Source organism: Oncorhynchus mykiss, chromosome 14 (assembly GCF_057628025.1).
Source record: "Oncorhynchus mykiss isolate SJ-2025 chromosome 14, ASM5762802v1, whole genome shotgun sequence".
Taxonomy (NCBI): Eukaryota; Metazoa; Chordata; class Actinopteri; order Salmoniformes; family Salmonidae; genus Oncorhynchus; species Oncorhynchus mykiss.
Window position 1 is genome coordinate 4,179,421 of NC_143035.1, and position 20,580 is coordinate 4,200,000.

Consider the following 20,580-nt stretch of genomic DNA (forward strand, 5'->3'; position numbering starts at 1 on the left):
GAGGCCCATCTCTCTCTGACCAGTGATCAACGGGAGGCCCATCTCTCAATTCAATTCAATTCAAGGGCTTTATTGGCATGGGAAACATGTGTTAACATTGCCAAAGCAAGTGAGGTAGATAATATATAAAGTGAATATATAAAGTGAAATAAACAATAAAAATTAACAGTAAACCTCACACATACAGAAGTTTCAAAACAATAAAGACATTACAAATGTCATTATATATATATATATATACAGTGTTTTAACAATGTACAAATGGTAAAGGACACAAGATAAAATAAATAAGCATAGATATGGGTTGTATTTACAATGGTGTGTGTTCTTCACTGGTTGCCCTTTTCTCGTGGCAACAGGTCACAAATCTTGCTGCTGTGACTGACCAGTGATCAACGGGAGGCCCATCTCTCTCTGACCAGTGATCAACGGTAGGCCCATCTCTCTCTGACCAGTGATCAACGGGAGGCCCATCTCTCTATGACCAGTGATCAACGGGAGGCCCATCTCTCTCTGACCAGTGATCAACGGGAGGCCCATCTCTCTATGACCAGTGATCAACGGGAGGCCCATCTCTCTCTGACCAGTGATCAACGGTAGGCCCATCTCTCTCTGACCAGTGATCAACGGGAGGCCCATCTCTCTCTGACCAGTGATCAACGGGAGGCCCATCTCTCTCTGACCAGTGATCAACGGGAGGCCCATCTCTCTCTGACCAGTGATCAACGGTAGGCCCATCTCTCTCTGACCAGTGATCAACGGGAGGCCCATCTCTCTCTGACCAGTGATCAACAGGAGGCCCATCTCATACCCAGCGGTCTCTCTCTCTCTACTCCACTCTATATCTCTCTCGCTCTCTTTCTCCCCCCCTCTTACTCTCTTCTCCTCTTTCTTTCTTTCTTTCTTTCTTTCTCTCCTCCACTCTCACTCTCTCGATCTCCTCTCTGCAGCCTCTACCAGTAGCCCCACTTTGTTCCCATGCTGCCTGTCCTCTCCTCTATTCTCCTCTCCTGTCTTCTCTTCTCTTTCCTTTGTGACTCAGCCCTTAAAGACTCTCTCCACTCTGCTCTGATGTGGCACTCGGCTCACAAAGAGACATATTCGGCTGATGCTGAGTGGAGCATAGAAAAGCAACAGAGAGAAGAGAGAGAGACACTCTGACCCCTCTATAGGCTCTTCTCCGCAGCTCTAAATCAAAGTTTCATGGCAGGCAAGGGCTGGCTCATTTTTGAAGAGCGCCAATACAGATACTGTAGGGCTCTGTCCCAAACGGCACCCTATTCCCTATATAGTGCACTACTTTTGACCAGAGCCCTATGGGTCCTGGACAAAAGTAATGCAATTTATAGGGAATAGGGTGCCATTTGGGATGTGCAGCCTAGGTGTGGCAGTGAGATTGCGGAACCTAGAAAGGGTGTGAGGGAGTTGGGTAGCAAATTGAAACGCTCTCGTTCAATTTTCTGTGATGTTTTTATGCCCCTTTCCTTCCATACTTCTTCTCTCCCTCTATCCCTCTCTCCTGAATAACAGCAGACGTGGTCCCTTAAACTAATAGAAGGATTACTGTGGCATTTGGTAAAGGGCAGGACATTAGCACACAGTGAGGACCTGGGCATTCATCAGATGGTAATGAGGCCTCTCGGGTGGGGAAGGCGCCTCTCCCCTGCTGCCTCCATATCATCTCATCCCTCTCTCTCCTTCTCTCTCTTTTCCTCCCCCGTCGTGTGAGGCAGGTTAGATCTGGACAGATGAGTGCTTCACGACCCACCTTCCCTTCAGACAGACACTTGACCAGACCACCCTTCATTCACTCATGCTTCTCTTCCATGTTTTTCTCACCACTCTCTCCTCCTCAAACCTCCACCCCTCACCTCTCCTTGCTGAAGCTGTCTCCCCTCCAGTCTCCTATTCCCCCCCAGGAGTGGAAACATCCCCTTCCTCCCCCTGCCCCCCTGCCCCACCGCGTCTTTACGACCCAACGTCCATTTGAAGGTGGTCTCCCTCCGAGAGCCGCTGGACCACAGGGGGCTGAGGAATGTAGCGACCACAACCATTCTCTTTCTCTCACTGAAGGTGAACATCCTCAAAGCTCGCTCATAGTCCATCCACATCTATGCATCATCGGACGGGAGCTGTGTAGAATTGAGGCCCTGGCTGGAAGTGAGGCCTGCTGCTCCACACAGTTAATGTTAATGCTAACCATCACAGGGTGAACTCAGGAACGTGCTGGGTGCTGTGTACTCTGGGCTCTGTCGTAGAGCATGTCCCAGTAATGGGAGCGGACAGGGGTAATTCCCCTCCTCACTTTCCCGTCCTGTCTCCTCTCGCTCACCCCATCCCCGCATCACTCCCTCTGCACCCCAAAGACAATGGGGCAAGGCGCTGCCAAAGCCACAAAACGCTACGTCACTCTGGGGGTAAAGGGAGTGATGAGGGGGAGAGTCTGCAGATCCAGAACAAAATGAGGAAGCCATGACGCATCAGACAGGCCTGGGGCTGGAGCTGGGAGACAGACCTGGGGCTGGAGCTGGGGCTGGAGCAAAGAAGACAGGCCTGGGGCTGGAGCTGGGAGACAGGCCTGGGGCTGGAGCTGGGGTTGGGGCTGGGAGACAGGCCTGGGGCTGGAGTTGGGGTTGGGGCTGGGAGACACGCCTGGGGCTGGAGCTGGGAGACAGGCCTGGGGCTGGAGCTGGGGTTGGGGCTGGGAGACAGGCCTGGGGCTGGAGCTGGGGTTGGGGCTGGGAGACAGGCCTGGGGCTGGAGCTGGGAGACAGGCCTGGGGCTGGAGCTGGGGTTGGGGCTGGGAGACAGGCCTGGGGCTGGAGCTGGGGTTGGGGCTGGGAGACAGGCCTGGGGCTGGAGCTGGGCTTGGGGCTGGGAGACAGGCCTGGGGCTGGAGCTGGGGTTGGGGCTGGGAGACAGGCCTGGGGCTGGAGCTGGGAGACAGGCCTGGGGCTGGAGCTGGGGTTGGGGCTGGGAGACAGGCCTGGGGCTGGGGTTGGGGCTGGGAGACAGGCCTGGGGCTGGGGTTGGGGCTGGGAGACAGGCCTGGGGCTGGGGTTGGGGCTGGGAGACAGGCCTGGGGCTGGGGTTGGGGCTGGGAGACAGGCCTGGGGCTGGAGCTGGGGTTGTGGCTGGAGACAGGCCTGGGGCTGGAGCTGGTTATAGAGCTGGGGCTTGGATATGATTTCAAACCAAAACCATGACAGGCCCATTTGCCTCAGAGTTTAAGCATCTAATTTCATTTTGAAACTGGACCTGCCTTTTGATTGCTGCAAGACAAAGGAACAACTGAGATGTCCTTTCCTTCCTCCCTGCCGTTCGAAGACGACCAATTCATTACTTTGGAGGTAATAGGAGGAACACAACACGTGAAAAAGGGCCCAGTGCATGAGGCGATCCCAGTCTAACAAATCACTTGGGGAGGAGCTGTTCTTTTTCACTGGGCAGCTCTTTGATGGGTCGATCGATACCCTACCTCCCTCTCTCCCTCCCTCCTTCCCTGCTTCCTCTCCTCCCTGCCTCGGGGTAGCAGCTAAAAGTCTCTCTAAACAGCACAAGGGAATGGCCAGATGACGTTTGGATCAATAACAACAAATCCTGAGCAGACAGACAGTGGCGCTGGTCTGAGGTCAGCTCCTACGGGCTCTGTTCTCCTCTCTCAGGCTCTGGGTTTACTTAAGCCGTTGTTCAAAATCTCACTGACTGCCTATGTCGGCTGTAATAATGGTCTTTATTTAGCTGCTATAGAGGCTTTACGAACACATACATGGATGTGTGTACAGTAAAGTGTTAACTGCGCTCCCCTACTCTGTGTAGCACAGGGTTATAACACCACAGTAAAGGAACCACAGCCACTCTGTGTTAGCATGCTGGGCTGGAGATAAGGCTAGCGGGGACAGACTCAACAAACTCCTCAGTGCTCCGTCTGTCTGGGGAGAGCAGAAGGCAGTTTTTTTGTTTGTGAGGGGCTTCACTGAGCATAACCGCGTAGATGGAGGTGGTTGCTACTCCGAGAGGGAGGGGGGGGGGGGGAGAGAGAGAGAGAGAGAGAGAGAGAGAGAGAGAGAGAGAGAGAGAGAGAGAGAGAGAGAGAGAGAGAGAGAGAGAGAGAGAGAGAGAGAGAGAGAGAGAGAGAGAGAGAGAGAGAGAGAGAGAGAGAGAGAGAGAGAGAGAGAGAGAGAGAGAGAGAGAGAGAGAGAGAGAGAGAGAGAGAGAGAGAGAGAGAGAGAGAGAGAGAGAGTAAGAGTGTGTGTATTGGTGAGACTGTGTGTAAGGGTGTGCGTGTGTATTGGTGAGAGTGTGTGTAAGGGTGTGCGTGTGTATTGGTGAGAGTGTGTGTATGGGTAAGCTGTGTTTATATGGTGAGTGTGTGTACCTGTAGAGCAGAACTATAGGCTGGCTGTGGTTCTTCAACGAGAGAGAGAGAGCGAGACAGACAGACAGACAGACAGACAGACAGACATTGGTGCTGACCTGTAGACGGTGGTCGGTGGGTAGTTAACAATGTCGTAGATTATGCGTATGTGTCCCTGGTACAGCTCTAGAGCTAGAGGATCATGATCCTCCTTGTAGAGCAGGATACCGTTGTCCTTATCTGTAGCCACCTGTAGAGAGACAGACAGACAGAAAGAGAGAGAGAAGAGAAAGAGAGAAATTGAGAGAGATAGGGAGAGAAATAGACAGAGAGAGACAGGAACAGGGAAGAGATTCAGGGGGTATGCTAATTTGGTATAGAGCAGACCTAACCGACTCTATTAAATTAGTCAATTTTTTTTTACATCTGGCTAGAAATTAGTAAGGAAATGATCTCAACAGAGAAAAATGGCCTCATGTGTGCTACCTATATCCCCCCAATAGGATCCCCATACTTTAATGATGACAGCTTCTCCATCTTAGAGAGGGAGATTAACCATTTCCAGGTTCAGGGACATGTACTAGTCTGTGGCGACCTAAATGCCAGAACTGGACAAGAACCCGATACCCTCAGCACACAGGGGGACAAACACCTACCTGGGGGTGACAGCATTCCCTCCCCCAAAAGCCCCCCCTAGACACAACTACAACAACATAACCAACAAAAACAGGTCACAACTCCTGCAGCTTTGTCGGACGCTGCGTATGTTTATAGTCAATTGTAGGTTTCGAGGGGACTCCTATGGTAGTTACACATATAGCTCATCTCTTGGCAGTAGTACTGTAGACTACTTTATCACTGACCTCAACCCAGAGTCTCTTACAGTGTTCAAAAGGTTTCACTGTAATAGTGACGGTGTAAACTTGGCAGTAGAAAACCTAAACAGTATATTTAAACTCTCAGCTTCCCCATCAAATCAAAAAATGTCAAGCAGACAACCTAAGAACATTATCGACGATAACAAATGCTTTGATGAGGAATGCAAAAAACCTAAGAAAGAAATTGAGAAACCTATCCAACCAAAACATAGAGACCCAGAAAACCTGAGCCTACGCCTTCACTATGGTGAATCACTAAAACAATACAGAAATACACTACGGAAAAAGAAGGAACAGCACATCACAAATCAGCTCAATGTAATTGAAGAATCCATAGAATCTAACCACTTCTGGGAAAATTGGAAAACTCTAAGCAAACAACAACACGAATAGTTATCTATCCAAAACGGAGATGGATAAACCGCTTCTCAAATATTTTTGGCTCTATAACAAAGAACAAACAGCAAAAATATATACATGATCAAATAAAAATCTTAGAATCAACTATTGAAGACTACCAGAACCCACTGGATTCCCAATTACATTGAATGAACCACAAGACAAAATACAAACCCTCCAACCCAAAAAGGCCTGTGGGGTTGATGGTATTCTAAATGAAATGATAAAATATACAGACCACAAATTCCAATTATACTTAAACTATTTAAAATTCTCCTCGGCTCTGGAATCTTCCCCAATATTTGGAAACAAGGCCTGATCCCCCCCCAATCCACAAAAGTGAAGACAAATTTGACCCCAATAACTACCGGGGGATTTGTGGGATCTGTGTCAACAGCAACCTTGGAAAAGTCCTCCGCATTATCATTAACAGCAGACTCGTACATTTCCTCAGTGAAAACAATGTACTGAGCAAATGTCAAATTGGCTTTTTACCAAATTACCTTACGACAGACCACGTATTCACCCTGCACAACCTAATTGACAAACAAACAAACCAAAATAAAGGCAAAATCTTCTCATGCTTTGTTGATTTCAAAAAAGCTTTCTACTCAATTTGGCATGAGGGTCTATAATACAAATTGATGGAAAGTGGTGTTTGGGGAAATACATACGTCATTATAAAATCCATGTACACAAACATCAAGTGTGCGGTTAAAATTGGCAAAAATCACACACATTTCTTTCCACAGGGCTGGGAGGCGAGACAGGGATGCAGCTTAAGACCAACCCTCTTCAACATATATATCATTGAATTGGTGAGGGCACTAGAACAGTCTGCAGCACCCGGCCCCGGCCAACAAGAATCGGATGTCAACTGTTTGCTGATGATCTGGTGCTTCTGTCCCCAACCAAGGAAGGTCTACAGCAGCACCTAGATCTTCTGCACAGATTCTGTCAGACCTGGGCCCTAACAGTAGATCTCACTAAGACAAAAAAATAATGGTGTTCCAAAAAAGGTCAGTTGCCAGGACAACGAATACAAATTCCATCTAGACACTGCTACCCTATAGCATACAAAAAAACTATACATGCCTCAGCCTAAACATCAATGCCACAGGTAGCTTCCACAAAGCTGTGAACAATCTGAGAGACAAGGCATAGCGGCAGGGAAAAAAATACATGTCATCTATGCACTTAAATAATGAATGTAGGACGCTTTTCCCATGGTTCATTTTCATGCCAGCTAGGTGGGCTACTCCAGTTGTAAAGAGAAGCAATGTGCTTAATATTAGGAAAGTTGAGAAATAAATATAGTAGGCCTAGCCTACAGAAAGCTGATGGGATCCTCCTTTTTTTAATAGAAGCTATCAACACTTTTTTTTCAATGTATATTGTCTGGTCTATAGAAATGTTGCTTAACATGAGCTCATGGGCTCCCATGAAGTGTTTGATTAGATTTTCGATTACATTTGCATTGATGTTAGTGATTAGAGGGACAATAGAGTTCTGAGTACCAGGCAGTTAGCAAGTTTAGTAGGCTATTAATGACCATCGGCAGCATCAGAGCTTGGAGAAGCCTAATTACCGTGATCTTAAAGGTCACAAGGAATTTGACTGCCATCATGACTTGGTAATACGGTCCTAGCCCTAGCTGCAGCACAGAGAGGGAGAGAGAGAGAGAGAGAAAATGCAAGCGAGGTTCAGAGCTAGTGATGCAGACAGACAGACAGACAGACAGACAGCGTTTTTTTTCCAGCGTGTGGTCCCTCTCTCGCTCAGTGGGGCCAATAGCAGCAGCAGCTCATGTCACATGGTTCTCGTGTCATTCTTTCCAAAAGGGAGGAAAATAATCTGTACCTAACACTTAGGGTTACTATTCTACTGAAGCTACTCTATTTGAAATAAAAACATGGCATTGGGGATGTTTACTTTACTTAGTCTGCACTACACCGTGGCTCTCAACTCAAAGCGTCTTTTATTTGAAAACGCTACTTTTCTATTTTAAGGAACTTCAAATATTTTTTCCCAAGTTGCATCGTGTAACGTATTTAGAACTGCGGTAGACGACTAACCGAACACTGCTTTTCGATTTCCAGGCATCATCTTGATACCTGGCCTGATGACTCCATGCTGTCCCCAGTCCACCTGGCCGTGCCGCTGCTCCAGTTTCAACTGTTCTGCCTGCGGCTATGGAACCTGTTCACCGGATGTGCTACCTGTCCCAGACCTGCTGTTTTCAACTCTCTAGGGACAGCAGGAGCGGTAGAGATACTCTGAATGATCGGCTCTGAAAAGCCAACTGACTACTGAGGTGCTGACCTGTTGCACCCTCGACAACCACTGTGGTTATTATTATTTGACCCTGCTGGTCATCTATAAACATTTGAGCATCTTGGCCATGTACTGTTATCATTTCCACCCGGCACAGCCAGAAGAGGACTTGGCACCCCTCATAGCCTGGTTCCTCTCTAGGTTTCTTCCTAGGTTCTGGCCTTTCTAGGGAGTTTTTCCTAGCCACCGTGCTTCTACACCTACATTGCTTGCTGTTTGGGGTTTTAGGCTCGGTGTCTGTACAGCACTTTGTGACATCAGCTGATGTAAGAAGGGCTTTATAAATACATTTGATTGATTGATAGATATTGGCAAGCTGCATTTGCTCTTGCCCATGTATCTACCTACGTACAAAAGCCACCTTTAGCACATAGGCTAAGCCCAACAGTTCTATTTTTACCACAGTCTTTTTAATTAACATTAGCGTGCCCCCTCGCCAACGAGCACATGAGCTCATTTGGAGGTAAGAAGCGATCCGGCGGCTGTGACTCACTCCTAGTGATTGGGCTGATAACAGTCACCACGCCGACACTCTATTACCATAATACATATCCCCCTGAGACACATTATTTCATGCTCGTGAACAAAAGGTGACATTCTAATAATGTCACCATCCAACCGTCCCTGTGGTGGCTGGTGGTGGATCGGATGCCACACGGCTGGCTGAGAGCCCCAATAACACAGAGTCTGCATCCCAAATGTCACCCTAGTCCCTACTGAGTGCACTACAGGGCCCATAGGGTTCTGGTCAAAAGTAGTGCACTGTATGGGAATAGTGTGCCATTCCGGACGCAGACAGAGAGCGAGATAGAGAGGGATAGCTTGTCATACTAGCCCCTGAAAAAATTATCCCTCTTATACCTTTCCCAAGGGTGCTACATTCTATACTTTAAGTACTGCAATGATGGCGGATAGTGTGTAAAACACACTAGCCCTCATCAACTTTATAGTTTACAGTTTGACGTAATGGGAAGGATGATCAGTTATAGGGAGATAATAGCTAGGCTACTCGGCTGCTACTGTAAAGGCCGTCATGCTGCTTACTTATCGGGTACCAATACCTCCTGATTCGGCTTTTGCCAAGGCTCGAACCCAGGAAGGAGGAGACAGGGTGAGAGGGAAGGGGTGGAGAAGCAGAGGGAGGAGGAGGGGCATTGGGAGAGGAGAGGAGGAGGAGGAAAGGAGAGGGGGAGATGCGAGTGAGAGGGGGAGAGGGAGGAGTACAGAGAGGAGAGCAGAAGATGGAGGAGAGGAGAGGGTGGAGATGTGACAGCCAGTATTGTTGCTGCTTAGGGGTGGTACAGTACCTGTAGGGAGATGTGGGCAGAGTTAGGGGTGGTACAGTACCTGTAGGGAGATGTGGGCAGAGTTAGGGGTTAGGGTTGGTACAGTACCTGTAGGGAGATGTGGGCAGAGTTAGGGGTTAGGGCTGGTATAGTACCTGTAGGGAGATGTGGGCAGAGTTAGGGGTCAGGGGTGGTATAGTACCTGTTGGGATATGTGGGCAGAGTTAGGGGTCAGGGGTGGTATAGTACCTGTAGGGAGATGTGGGCAGAGGTAGGGGTTAGGGGTGGTACAGTACCTTTCGGGAGATGTGGGCAGAGTTAGGGGTTAGGGGTGGTATAGTACCTGTAGGGAGATGTGGGCAGAGTTAGGGGTCAGGGGTGGTATAGTGCCTGTAGGGAGATGTGGGCAGAGTTAGGGGTCAGGGGTTAGGGGTGGTATATTACCTGTTGGGAGATGTGGGCAGAGTTAGGGGTCAGGGGTAGGGGTGGTATAGTACCTGTTGGGAGATGTGGGCAGAGTTAGGGGTCAGGGGTAGGGGTGGTATAGTACCTGTTGGGAGATGTGGGCAGAGTTAGGGATCAGTGGTTAGGGGTGGTATAGTACCTGTAGGGAGATGTGGGCAGAGTTAGGGGTCAGGGGTTAGGGGTGGTATAGTACCTGTAGGGAGATGTGGGCAGAGTTAGGGGTCAGGGGTAGGGGTGGTATAGTACCTGTAGGGAGATGTGGGCAGAGTTAGGGGTCAGGGATTAGGGGTGGTATAGTACCTGTAGGGAGATGTGGGCAGAGTTAGGGGTGGTATAGTACCTGTTGGGAGATGTGGACAGAGTTAGGGGTCAGGGGTTAGGGGTGGTATAGTACCTGTTGGGAGATGTGGGCAGAGTTAGGGGTCAGGGGTTAGGGGTGGTATAGTACCTGTAGGGAGATGACGGTAGAGTTAGGGGTCAGGGGTTAGGGGTGGTATATTACCTGTAGGGAGATGTGGACAGAGTTATGGGTCAGGGGTTAGGGGTGGTATAGTACCTGTAGGGAGATGTGGGCAGAGTTAGGGATCAGTGGTCAAGGTTGGTACAGTACCTGTAGGGAGATGTGGGCAGAGTTAGGGATCAGGGGTTAGGGGTGGTATAGTACCTATAGGGAGATGTGGGCAGAGTTAGGGATCAGGGGTTAATTAATGTTGGTACAGTACCTGAAAGGAGATGTGGGCAGAGTTAGGGGTCAGGGGTTAGGGGTGGTATAGTACCTGTAGGGAGATGTGGGCAGAGTTAGGGGTCAGGGGTGGTATAGTACCTGTAGGGAGATGTGGACAGAGTTAGGGGTCAGGGGTTAAGGTTGGTACAGTACCTGTAGGGAGATGTGGGCAGAGTTAGGGGTCAGGGGTGGTATAGTACCTGTAGGGAGATGTGGACAGAGTTTGGGGTCAGGGGTTAAGGTTGGTACAGTACCTGTAGGGAGATGTGGGCAGAGTTTGTGGTCAGGGGTTAAGGTTGGTACAGTACCTGTAGGGAGATGTGGGCAGAGTTAGGGGTCAGGGGTTAAGGTTGGTACAGTACCTGTAGGGAGATGTGGGCAGAGTTAGGGGTCAGGGGTTAGGGGTGGTATAGTACCTGTAGGGAGATGTGGGCAGAGTTAGGGGTCAGGGATTAGGGGTGGTATAGTACCTGTAGGGAGATGTGGGCAGAGTTAGGGGTGGTATAGTACCTGTTGGGAGATGTGGACAGAGTTAGGGGTCAGGGGTTAGGGGTGGTATAGTACCTGTTGGGAGATGTGGGCAGAGTTAGGGGTCAGGGGTTAGGGGTGGTATAGTACCTGTAGGGAGATGACGGTAGAGTTAGGGGTCAGGGGTTAGGGGTGGTATATTACCTGTAGGGAGATGTGGACAGAGTTATGGGTCAGGGGTTAGGGGTGGTATAGTACCTGTAGGGAGATGTGGGCAGAGTTAGGGATCAGTGGTCAAGGTTGGTACAGTACCTGTAGGGAGATGTGGGCAGAGTTAGGGATCAGGGGTTAGGGGTGGTATAGTACCTATAGGGAGATGTGGGCAGAGTTAGGGATCAGGGGTTAATTAATGTTGGTACAGTACCTGAAAGGAGATGTGGGCAGAGTTAGGGGTCAGGGGTTAGGGGTGGTATAGTACCTGTAGGGAGATGTGGGCAGAGTTAGGGGTCAGGGGTGGTATAGTACCTGTAGGGAGATGTGGACAGAGTTAGGGGTCAGGGGTTAAGGTTGGTACAGTACCTGTAGGGAGATGTGGGCAGAGTTAGGGGTCAGGGGTGGTATAGTACCTGTAGGGAGATGTGGACAGAGTTTGGGGTCAGGGGTTAAGGTTGGTACAGTACCTGTAGGGAGATGTGGGCAGAGTTAGGGGTCAGGGGTTAAGGTTGGTATAGTACCTGTAGGGAGATGTGGACAGAGTTGCGTATCTTGACGCTGGGCAGCTCCAGGTAGGTCCCTTTGCCCAAAAGGTGGACGGTAACGATCTTGTGGCACTTGTTTCCGGTGAAGCCTGGCAGGCAGCGGCACACAGGCTCCCCTTCCACCACTAGACACTGGGCATCATTCTGACACTCTGACTGGTCACATGGGCTGGTCTGCAGCAGGATCATAGGAGGAGGGTTCTCGCAGAATAGACCACTACAGGAACACAGAGACAGTCTGTTAATATCACACTCAATCAAGCTGCCACACACACACACACTCCACTATGGTCTCTCCCATTATGATTACACACACACACACACACACACACACACACACACACACACACACACACACACACACACACACACACACACACACACACACACACACACACACACACACACACACACACACACACACACTATGTATGACTGCCCCTGACACATAACATCATAAGAGAGACTCTCTACGTCAAACAAAAAGGTGGCGGCCACGTTGTTTCATTGATCCTGCTGTTCGTCGGCAGACAGAGACAGTGATGCATCATGAATCTTTCCCCCCAGATCCCATCCACAGGCCCGTCCCACACTTAGCGCTATAATTAGCCATATGGAGCTTCATCTGCCTCATCACACCACCGCTCCGCACCACCCAGTACCGCAGGCCTCAGACTAGACAGCCAAATAGAGGAAAACAAAGTACCATCTGAAGCTCCTCACAGTCTGGTTATCTGTGTGTGTGTGGGTTTGTGCGTGAGTGCGCCGGCGCCCTCCACAGATGGCGTGACGCTGTTGCGGCACTGAGTCTCTACAATGAGTTCAGTCGGTGCTGAATGTGGACTCACCTAAAGCCCTCCGTACACACGCAGGTGTACCCGTTGACTGCGTCCACGCACTGGGCCCCATGCTGACACTTGTTCTCCAGACAGTCGTTGTAGTCCTGCTCACAGTGTTGGCCCACGTAGCCGGGCAAGCACTCACACCTGACACCCACACAGGAAACAAAGGCACACAATGTTGCGAAGGAAAAAAACTCACTCTCTCTCTGCCAACTGCCACCGAACTCTCTCAACTGCATTCTCTCATCCTTCTGGCGTATCGACGCTTAGCTGTGACTGAACACTTCACCTTTAACAACTGCCACTGAACAGTCCGTCTTCCTAACGTATGACCTTTCCCAACTGTTACTGAACTCTCTTCCTAACATAGGAAAACTGTTTTACTGCAGTAGTCTGCTACAAGTGTGACTTTAAACAGCACAGCCAACTCAACTACAGTTTGTTCCTTGTTCCTCAGTCATGAAAAGAACAGGATATTAAGACGGTGGAGGAACAGAACACAACAGGTTGTCCTGACGACTCCACCAGACACGGGTCACTTCCGGTGGGTTGCTACTGGTGACCTTTGAACTTGATTAGTCCCGCCCCCTCGGACAGCTGCCGGTCACTCACCTGAAGCCTTTGGTGAGGGGGATGCATTTGGAGTCATGCTGGCAGGGGTCGAAGCCTTGCATACAGGGCGCCACCACCTCCTCACATAGGTCCCCTGGGAAAACACACACACACACACACATACACACACACAGTGGGAAAGATAATACAGAGACTGTGAGATCATCGCCTAAGCTTAATTCTTCCACATACACACACTAGCTAACGTATGTCTTCATTTGACTTAGTGATATTCTAGTGCATTGCATATTTACAAGCCTAGGATTGTGAGTAATGTTTTTTTAAGAGTGTTTTTTGATTGGTCCCATTGTATTATTATGACTATTATGATGACTCCCCAAAGCACCATCATGGCTTTCTCAGCATTCAACAGTTGGGTCTTGTTTCTACTGCCGGCCTGCCTGGTCTCCCATACAGGGGGGGTTGGGGGTTGTCTTGCTCAGGGTATTAGCCGTGCAAACTTGAAACACATGTACTATATTGTGCTGTAATCTGCATGGAATACAGGGCTGTGGCTGCCCAGATGAGGCCCCATCTGAATCCACTAAATCACTGCCTGGCCAAGTGTCCCGGTTCAATAAACCCTCTGTCCCTGTCCACCTGCTTGACTAGATCCCCTCCTCTAACAGGGGGGCTGCTGGGGCTCAGCCAGGCTTTCACAGCACAAGGCCTCTCCTCCTCTCCTTTACACTGACTGACTGACTCCCTCCCTCCCTCCGGCCCTCCCTCCCTCCCTCCCAGTACAAAGCCTCTCTGAGTCTGTCTGCGGCTGGGCTGAGGGAGAGTAGATGCAGACACTCCACAGCCTGGCCCCTGAGAGATCTTTCTCTCCCTCCCCCCTCTCTAACTCAATCTCTCCCTCCCTCTTTAACACTATGTGTCCCTCCCTCCCTCCCTCCCTCCCTCCCTCCCTCCCTCCCTCCCTCCCTCCCTCCCTCTACTTCTCTCTCTATCTACTGCCAGGTCTGTTTCCTCTGCCTCTCCCTCATCCGGCAGCCTCATGGTGGGGGCCCTGGGGAAGTCTGCCAGTGTCCCAGCAGCCGCCACTCTACAGGGGAAATCCACTCCAATTGGGCTTCGATGGTGCTCTGTGGGGAGCTGTCACAATGTGTCTGTGTCTGCCTGTTTTCATTGCTACAGGCCTGGCTCTGGTTTCGATTGGTACGGAAAACTGAAAGTCAGTGACAAAATGAGAGTTGATATGCACTCTATTCAATATGAAAAAGAAATAATTTTCCGTTTAGCTTGCAGTTTTAGTTTTACAGGGGAAACAGGAAAAATAAACCCAGAGAAGGTGTGTGGAGAGAGAGAGACTGACCTTTTCCCATATCATATCTGTCAGCTTGTAAAGGAAGAAAGAGAGAGAGGAGGATCGTTTATAGATGTCACTGTGTCTCATGGTTCTGATAACCAGAGGGTCCAGAACACTTAACCCAGATACACACACACACACCAGATGGAGGCCACACACACACACACACACACCCCGTCTTGCTTGTGCTGGTTTAAAATAGGAAGCAGCCAAATAAAACTGCTCTGTGTGGATGGCTGGATGGATGGATAAGGGCGGAGAGAGAAGGAGGACAAACAGTTAGTTTAAAGGAGGCCTAATTGCTGGGTTAGCTTGCGGACTTCCCCTAGAGTCGGGCTGTGGCTGCTGCTTCACAGGGCCGCTTGGCGCTGCCCACCGCCAGCCCAGGTGCCCATATACCCACACTGAGGGGGCAGTATGTGTAGCAGCCTGGCTGCTGGATGTCTCTCTACTGCCAGCCTCTAGCCTCATTGCCCCATACAGGCACTCTGTGTTCTTTGCTCTGGTCCCAGGGGAGGCTGGGACTGGGACGGACATGGCACGGCGAGGCCTACAATTAGGCGTGCAGCGTTAATGACAGGGTCGATGTGCGTTGGAGCAGCTGCACAGATCAGCGCCCTCCCTCCCCTGTGACGCCTGAGTCAGGCAGGCGATGGCGGGTGACGGCCCATGATGCCCGACCGGGGAGCTGCCCGCCTCGCCTGCCTGCCGTGTGCACTGCAGAGAGAGAGAGGCCACAGCCTGGCAGAGAGACAGTGGGAAAACTTCTCTCCGTCTCTCTCACCAGAACTGGCTGCCTGCACTCGGAATTGCACTGTCAGCGATTGGGCAGAACTCACTGGACTGTGCAGGCAGGCCCCCCGCCCCCCCAAGGGATTCCTACCCCCTCTTTGCCTCTTTGCTCCAACGTGACTGCAATGTCATCTCCAAAGAGCAGTTTCAGGTCAATGCGGAAAAAACAGTCCATTATAGGCTAGCGGAAAAAATTACTCTTTGGTTGATTTGATAAATAACTAAATGACTCACAATTGCTTTAAATGCAATTTCAGAGCAGAGGGGTTTGGAGTTTTGTCTATGTTTAAGCAGACTTTTATCTTGATGTGGTTGACTCGTTTAAAAATAAAAGTGTATTAGAATGTATTAGAGAAGCACAACAAGTGGATGAGAAGCCAATGTATGCTCATGGTGTGGCTCGTCTCCACAGAGTAGTGTTCAGTGCGTGTGTGTGTTCAGTGTGTGTTCAGTACCTGTGTAGTTGGGGGGGCAGACGCAGGTGTAGTTGTTGATGCCGTCCACACAGGTGGAGTTGTTCTCACAGTCATTGTCCTCACAGTCATCTGGGTTCACCTCACACTGTAGACCCTCGTAGCCAGGTGGACACGCACAGCTGCCGAGGGGAGGGGAGAGGAGAGGAGAGACGATAGGGGGCACAGTTAGATAGTTAGCTCGAGAATAGGGAATAGGGTGCCATTTCAGACACAGCCAGAGTCACAGAACCATACTGGGTACACCCTCTCTACCCTCCACACTGAGTCGGGGAACCATACTGGGTACACCCTCTCTACCCTCCACACTGAGTCGGGGAACCATACTGGGTACACCCTCTCTACCCTCCACACTGAGTCGGGGAACCATACTGGGTACACCCTCTCTACCCTCCACACTGAGTCACAGAACCATACTGGGTACACCCTCTCTACCCTCCACACTGAGTCACAGAACCATACTGGGTACACCCTCTCTACCCTCCACACTGAGTCGGGGAATCATACTGGGTACACCCTCTCTACCCTCCACACTGAGTCGGGGAACCATACTGGGTACACCCTCTCTACCCTCCACACTGAGTCGGGGAACCATACTGGGTACACCCTCTCTACCCTCCACACTGAGTCGGGGAACCATACTGGGTACACCCTCTCTACCCTCCACACTGAGTCACAGAACCATACTGGGTACACCCTCTCTACCCTCCACACTGAGTCACAGAACCATACTGGGTACACCCTCTCTACCCTCCACACTGAGTCACAGAACCATACTGGGTACACCCTCTCTACCCTCCACACTGAGTCGGGGAAGCGTACTGGGTTTCTTTCCACTTGTCAAATTCACTCTCCAGATGCCCTCTGCTCTTTGTCTCTGGCCCCTCTATTAGTGACTAATGCCCTTTGAAAGCCTAAGACCTGGTATAAAACCTGCACTTTAATGGGAATAACAACAAAGGTAGAACTCCAGTGGCATTTGAAAATGTAATCAGGTCTGTCTGTGGATTCAATAATTTCAATTAGACGTGGGTTCCTGTTTGATCCTACGTGGAAGGGCATTCATCAAGCTATACCTAAATGTCATGTCTGGAATTGGTAGACCGATTGAGACCGTACCCTTTGACTCAGGCACCACTGGCTCTGAATCTCGCTTGCATTCTCTCTCTCTCTCTCTCTCTCTCTCTCTCTCTCTCTCTCTCTCTCTCTCTCTCTCTCTCTCTCTCTCTCTCTCTCTCTCTCTCTCTCTCTCTCTCTCTCTCTCTCTCTCTCTCTCTCTCTCTCTCTCTCTCTCTCTCTCTCTCTCTCTCTCTCTCTCTCTCTCTCTCTCTCTCTCTCTCTCTCGTGGTGACGCCTGGCGGGCGTGGGCAGGTGGCTGGGGACAAGGCTGGCATCATGGGTGCGCCGCGTCAGGCGAGTGGGCAGAGGAGGGTGAGATAAGCGTTACTGAGCTGTGGCGGGCGTTACCCGTGAGACGGGTAGCTTCATCAAGCGCCTGTCTTCCTGTGAAGGCCAGCGGCTGCTGGTTGAAAAGAAAGAAGTAGAAGAAAACGCAGAGGAGAGGAGAGCCTTTGATTTCTTTAAGCAGTTCTCCAGAGGGACTGTCTGGATCACTGAGGTGTGTCATTAATGAGGCAGAGAGCTGGGGTAAACCTGGGGTCGGGCAGTTGGTTGGCGTTTAAAGAGGCCAAACAGTGGAAGACGAAAGAGAGAAGAGAGTGACAGTCATCTGCCTCCAGCTCTACAGAGCCATGGGATCTCACGGTGTCACTCACACACTGAAACACCACTGCTGACTGCCCGCTACTCCTCTGGCTGTACCCACTAGATAGGAAATAGGGTGCCCTTTTGGAGCGTAGAGAGGGAAGTGTGGGCCCAGTATGGTTCCATGACTGCATGTCGGTAGGGTAGTGATGGTAGAGAGGTCATCGGTGTGTACCTGAACTGTTCCACTTGGCTTGGCATCAGGTGGCAGGTCCCTCCACTGGCACAGGGGAAACTGATGCAGGCGTTGATGGCTATCTCACAGTTCTGACCCTGGGAGGGAGGGAGAGAGGTGTTAGACTGTCTATCACTGTGTGTGTGTGTGTGTGTGTGTGTGTGTGTGTAGTGGTAGTGTTACAGTATAGTGCCATGTGCCATTCAAGACCCTTAAGTCCACAGACACATACAGCAGCAGCGGTCCGCGTCCCAAATGACACCCCATTCCCTACATAGGGCACTACTTTAAACCAGAGCCCTACGAACCCTGGTTAAAAGTAGCACGCTATAGAGGGAATTGTAGCTATATCATGAAGCCGTATCCTTTCCACACGCGACCGCCATGCATGTCCCTCAGAGACACTGGCTCCCTGTTTGAATTTGAAACCACCGCCCCCCGTGACGCCCACTTCCTCTGATCAAAGACGCCATCCGGGCGGACGCTTGTTCATTCTCTTTTCCTCTTCCTCTCTCTCTCGCTCAGCTTCTCATTCTCCTCACTCATTTTAAGTCATTTACGCCCAGTGGAGACCGACAGAAAACAACATGCACGCACCCACACAAACAAACACACACACACACACGCACGCCTGCACACACACACACACACAAACACACACGCACGCACGCCTGCACACACACACACACAAACACACACGCAAACATGACGATTTTAATTAAAAAGCAAGGCCAGGGGCTTTGTCCCTGTAGGGGGCTCGAGGTTAAGTTTGTATCTGTGTCTGTGGAGCAGGACACTGACAGGAATCCCATAACCAAACAAAAGGCTAATGATTAGACAAACCAACAGCACACAACACAGTGGGGACATTAAAACACACACACACACCCGCCAGGTACACAGGCACGCACACAGGCACGCACACACCCATCTGCTGGATATTTGAACACTATTTTACCCTTGGGTGGATTTGTGTGAGTTTTTCCAGACGACAGCCTTTTACCAGTTATTGTAACCCTTTTCAATCTCCCCTCAATACTTACACCAAACCAACTGTTGCATTTCTCCGGGTCGTGGTGTGTGTGTGTGTGTGTGTGTGTGTGTGTGCCTGTGCACTCACTTTGTAGCCAATGGGACAGGTGCAGTGGTAGGAGCCACTAACGTCGCTGGCACATGTGCCATTGTTCAGACAGGGGCCGGCAAGACAGGGAGCACACTTTGCCATCAGATTTAGATCCACTGGACCTAAGAGAGAGAGAGGGGGGGGGGGGTGGAGGGAAGGGGAGAGAAAATAGAGAGGGTGAGATATGGGGAGAGAGAGAGAGAGAGAGAGAGAGAGAGGGAGGGAGGGAGGGACGTAGAGAGAGGCAGACACCAACAGATAGGGAGATAGAGAGAGAGATAGAGAGAGATGTAGAGAGAGGCAGACACCAACAGATAGAGAGAGATGTAGAGGGAGGCAGACACCAACAGATAGGGAGATAGAGAGGGAGATAGAGAGAGATGTAGAGAGAGGCAGACACCAACAGATAGGGAGATAGAGAGAGATGTAGAGGGAGGCAGACACCAACAGATAGGGAGATAGAGAGGGAGATCAAGAGAGATGTAGAGAGAGGCAGACACCAACAGATAGGGAGATAGAGAAGGAGATAGAGAGAGATGTAGCGGGAGGCAGACACCAACAGATAGGGAGATAGAGAGGGAGATAGAGAGAGAGATGTAGAGAGAGGCAGACACCAACAGATAGGGAGATAGAGAGAGATGTAGAGGGAGGCAGACACCAACAGATAGGGAGATCGAGAGAGATGTAGAGGGAGGCAGACACCAACAGATAGGGAGATAGAGAGGGAGATCAAGAGAGATGTAGAGGGAGGCAAAGAAAAACAGAGAGGGGGACAGGGGGAGAGAGGGAGAGGGTGATTGAGAGAAAGAGAGAGGACAAGAGCGACAGAGAGCGAGTGAGATATTAAAGAAGAAAGATTGGGAGAGTGAGTCGCACGGTGCGATTCCACTCTATTTCTCTCCGCACTATTTTAAGACCTTCCTTATCCACATTTAATAAACCTTAATCTGCCTTAATCTCAGATAAATCCCAGATCAGCGTTAATTGGCATGCGTGGTTGCAGAGGGCAGAAATATGTGGCAGCTGGGTTCACTCCCCTTTAGAGGAGACGTAGAGAGGGAGAGAAGGGGGAGGAAAGGTGGCGGTAAGAGGGGGGAGGGAGAGAAGGGGGGAGGAAAGGTGGCAGTAAGAGGGGGAGGGAGAGAAGGGGGGAGGAAAGGTGGCGGTAAGAGGGGAGAGGGAGAGAAGGGGCAAGGGAGGGAGGACGAGAAGGGAGGAAGAAAGGAGAGGGTGAGAGGGGAACGGGTGAGTGGGGGAGAAGGAGGAGGAGAGGCAGGGGAGGAGGGGGAAGGAGGAGATGCAGGGGGAAAGGAGAGAGGGAGGAGTACAGGAAGAGGAGAAGTAGGGGAGCGAAGTGAGGAGGACAAACGCGAGCAGCAGATGGAGGAGGTGAGAGGATGGAGCTGTGACAGCCAGTGTTGATAATGCGTCTCACCTTTGCACTGGAAGCGGTTGAGGGGCGTGGTGAGCAGCAGGCGGTCGGCCATGTCAGGTGGTCCAGTACAGCGGGCGATGCCAGGCTCCTTGAAGCCAGCCTTCACCCACTGGGACAGCCAGCGCAGGTCACAGTTACAATACAGGGGGTTGGCACCCAAAGCCCTGGGAAACAGCGAAATATAGGAGTTATGCATCTAGTGGTCACATATGGAAGTGCAAGAGTATATGGTGCAGGCAGGCATGTGTACATACAGACAGTCTGTAAACACGCACTGGTCTGGCGTGCACATAACCAGTACCACAAAGACAAAAAATACCAAAAAACGTTTGTCTTGAACTTTCATTTAATAAAACAGAGGATCTTCGTTCATGTCTAGTATC

At 50.5% G+C, this 20,580-nt stretch overlaps 1 protein-coding gene across 1 annotated transcript in view; it reads right to left on the reverse strand.

Moving 5' to 3' along the window:
* Window positions 1-20,580, reverse strand: part of LOC110488577 (slit homolog 3 protein) — a 206,978-nt gene that overhangs the window by 9,478 nt on the left and 176,920 nt on the right. Inside the window, 8 exon segments of the mRNA XM_090198173.1 lie at window positions 4,477-4,607; window positions 11,646-11,886; window positions 12,518-12,655; window positions 13,124-13,217; window positions 15,683-15,822; window positions 17,640-17,737; window positions 18,760-18,884; window positions 20,198-20,361. Of these exon segments, the coding sequence (XP_090054299.1) occupies window positions 4,477-4,607; window positions 11,646-11,886; window positions 12,518-12,655; window positions 13,124-13,217; window positions 15,683-15,822; window positions 17,640-17,737; window positions 18,760-18,884; window positions 20,198-20,361 (1,131 nt within the window).